The following is a 2,962-nucleotide window of genomic DNA, read 5'->3' on the forward strand; positions in this document are numbered from 1 at the left end:
TGTGTTTATATCTATAAAATATCCTGAACTTTGTAAAAGAAAGAACACTAAAGTGAGAGATGCCTTTATAAAGAAAGAAAACTGTGTGATAAATATTTGGACTGATGAATCTAAAAACATTAGATTTCTACTCACCAGAAAAAAATACATTTTCACTACAGAAGAACATTAAATGAAATAGACAAATGTTCACTTTAGATGTTATGCTAAATGAAAAAAAAAATAAAAACATAATTGTATTTGTGAAACCACCAATCAATTCAAGAAAGTGAGTAAAATAAATTTTTCAAATCTACTTTAAATATATACATATTAAGAGCCTCTTAATAGTCCCATTACATTCCAACTTATCAGTTGTGTGACCTCGAAATTATACTTTATGATATTCATTCCTTTTTATTTAATATTCTATTCTTTAGAAATTAGCACAGATTTAATCCAAAAGAAGGAAAAAAATATACAAATAAATATGTGCCATTCTGTATCATTTATAGTGATAAAAATAACTCTAAATGCCCAAGTATACTGGAATGTTTTAGCATATTATGGCCATGCTTTCAAAGGACAACAATAAAAACTATAATAATAAGACTGTGTAGCAAAAAGAGAGAAAGCTTGTGGAGCTACAATAAAGAATATACTTTCCAGGAGTTTACTACCTAAGATATAAAATCAAATATTAATTTTGGCATTTATACTATTATCTGTCTGTCTCAGATAATATTCTCTTAAGGCTCTATGCAAAAATGGTTTGTTTGCCCTCAAATCCCCAAAGTTTCACAGGGACTACTTATCTGTAGTGTTCTTCATACCTTTTCTTCCACCTGTCAGCATTCTGGTGCAACACTCTGAGGTAAAAAACCTAGTTATGTGAGTCAGTTTCTTTCTTGACAAACTCTTACTATTACCCATCAGAAAAATTATTGGTGTCCTCCTCATTTCATAGTCAGAAAAACAGAGATAACCTAGATTTAAACAGCTGGTCCAAAGTTATTCTAAACATAACTAAAGAGAGAAAATTCTCCCAACAATATTCTTGCTTTAGCTCAGGAGCAATCAAAAATAACAGCATTGCCCTAGCTCGGGTTTCTTAGATGGGATCATAAAAGTGAATGGTTAGAAAAGAATTTACCTGAGACCTAAGATCAGTTCCCGTACCATATACCAAATTCCCGTACCATATACCAAATTTTCATGTTCCAACTCCAGACTTCAAACTGAACCAAGGATAATCCAATTATCCTTGATTTTTCTGCACCCTCTACTCCAGACTCATTCGCCTCCCCATCTATCCTTAGCCTATGGTCACCATGTGTATAGTCTTCCATACTAAGTTGGTTAACTCACCTTCTTGCTGTGGTCTGTAGTCATTCTGGGCTTGGCTTGCAGTAGGAAACTCTAACATGGAATAAATAACACCGTCAGTCATCTCTGTCTAGTATCTGTCACATTCAGTTGAGAGAGTTAAATTATACAAGTGTGAAGAGACATGCGTCACTGAGTAAACAGCCCAATCTCTAAACTGCTAGCAGGAAACTTGACAAAAACAGAAGCAATTTTCCAGGAAATGATTCAAATTCTAGGGCTGCCTATAGAAATTAATATTCAAATTGTTAATTTTTTTGCCCCACTACATTCTCTGGATATTCATTAAATATATATTAAATCGAATCTCCATCTCGCCTAATTCTGTTGAGCAAGGAAAATTTGCTCTTAGGCCCAACCATTTTGATTATGGAAACTAGAGTAAAACTGAGAGTGGTTCCTAGCTATGAATTCATCTCAGATTTTTGTCTCTGCTTTGTTTCCTTCTGAAAAAATGCAGGTGTGCCAAATCGGACCGATTTCATCATTTCTTGGACCTGCTGGGTGGTGACAGGCAATAAAGAAACAGACTGCTGGTTACACGTGCCTGCAATCCCGGGAGGAAGGGACTCTTGCCTAGATACGTTTTGTGGGTATGACATACCCACGTCTTCCCCAAAACATTGTCCGAGTTGTGCTCTAATCTTTATCTTCATGGTGTCAGAAATTCCATTAAATTTTCTCTCCTCATTGTCTTATTTTCATATGCAAAGACAACTAAAATGGGGAATGAATTAAACAAATACATACTGAAGTCTTAGTGATTTATTTCTAACAGATGAAAAGTTAACAAAAAGTAAAAGTAAGGAAAGCAGAAAGAGAATTGAACCTTTTAAGAATAGATTAGGTCTCCAAGATAGAGAATATAAAAATAGAAGAGAGGAAAGAGAAGAGAAACCAAGAGTGTATATTAATTAAAAACTAATATATTTGTTTCCAGCTATGACAGAGAGATATTGGACTTGGCCTTTAGCCAAAAAGTATGCATGAGAAAATACATGAGGCAACTATAATATTTCCAGGGACACACAGGTAGCACTGTGATCCTTGAGAGAACAAACACACAAAGGTGAGCGCTGTGATCATCCTGGCTTTCTACCCACGGCCACTCTCTGGCACAGAGCAGAAAAATGAATCCTAAACAGAGAACAGTCTCGCTAAGCTGCGGAGGCAGAGACTGGAGTTTTGAGATGCTTGAGTGACTGGAATTTTCAGGGCAGGATAACTGACAAGAGAGAACTGCACAGAGAGAGGTGCCCAGGAGACTGCGTGGGGATTCACCATGTCTGTGGCTAAGAGCTGGGCTGCACAGACATGACAAACTCTCCAAGTCCTGGCTGAGATAGCCTCTTGCTGGGCCAAGGGCTGAACAGTGTGAACAGAGGCGACGCACTGCTTAGCAGCACTCACAAACAACAAAACAAAGCTTGACATCACCAAAGAGATCCACCAGTTATTTAGGTGCCTATGAAAACAAATTTTGTTGCCCTTAAAAAGGAAGGCAACATAAACAATGTGGTTTACACATACAATGGAGTAATATTCTGCCTTAAAAAGGAAGGAAATCCTGCATATGGTACAACATGGATGAACCCTG

General features: G+C 36.5%; 1 protein-coding gene across 1 annotated transcript in view; it reads right to left on the reverse strand.

The window, feature by feature from the left end:
- KLRG1 (killer cell lectin-like receptor subfamily G, member 1) overlaps window positions 1–1,429 on the reverse strand; it is a 27,237-nt gene extending 25,808 nt beyond the window's left edge. Inside the window, exon 1 of the mRNA XM_012637789.1 lies at window positions 1,348–1,429. Coding sequence (XP_012493243.1) covers window positions 1,348–1,429 — 82 coding nt within the window. The remainder of the gene's footprint in view (window positions 1–1,347) is intronic.
- Between the last annotated feature and the right edge of the window lie 1,533 nt (window positions 1,430–2,962).

Source organism: Propithecus coquereli, unplaced genomic scaffold (assembly GCF_000956105.1).
Source record: "Propithecus coquereli isolate 6110/MARCELLA unplaced genomic scaffold, Pcoq_1.0 Scaffold124, whole genome shotgun sequence".
NCBI lineage: Eukaryota > Metazoa > Chordata > Mammalia > Primates > Indriidae > Propithecus > Propithecus coquereli.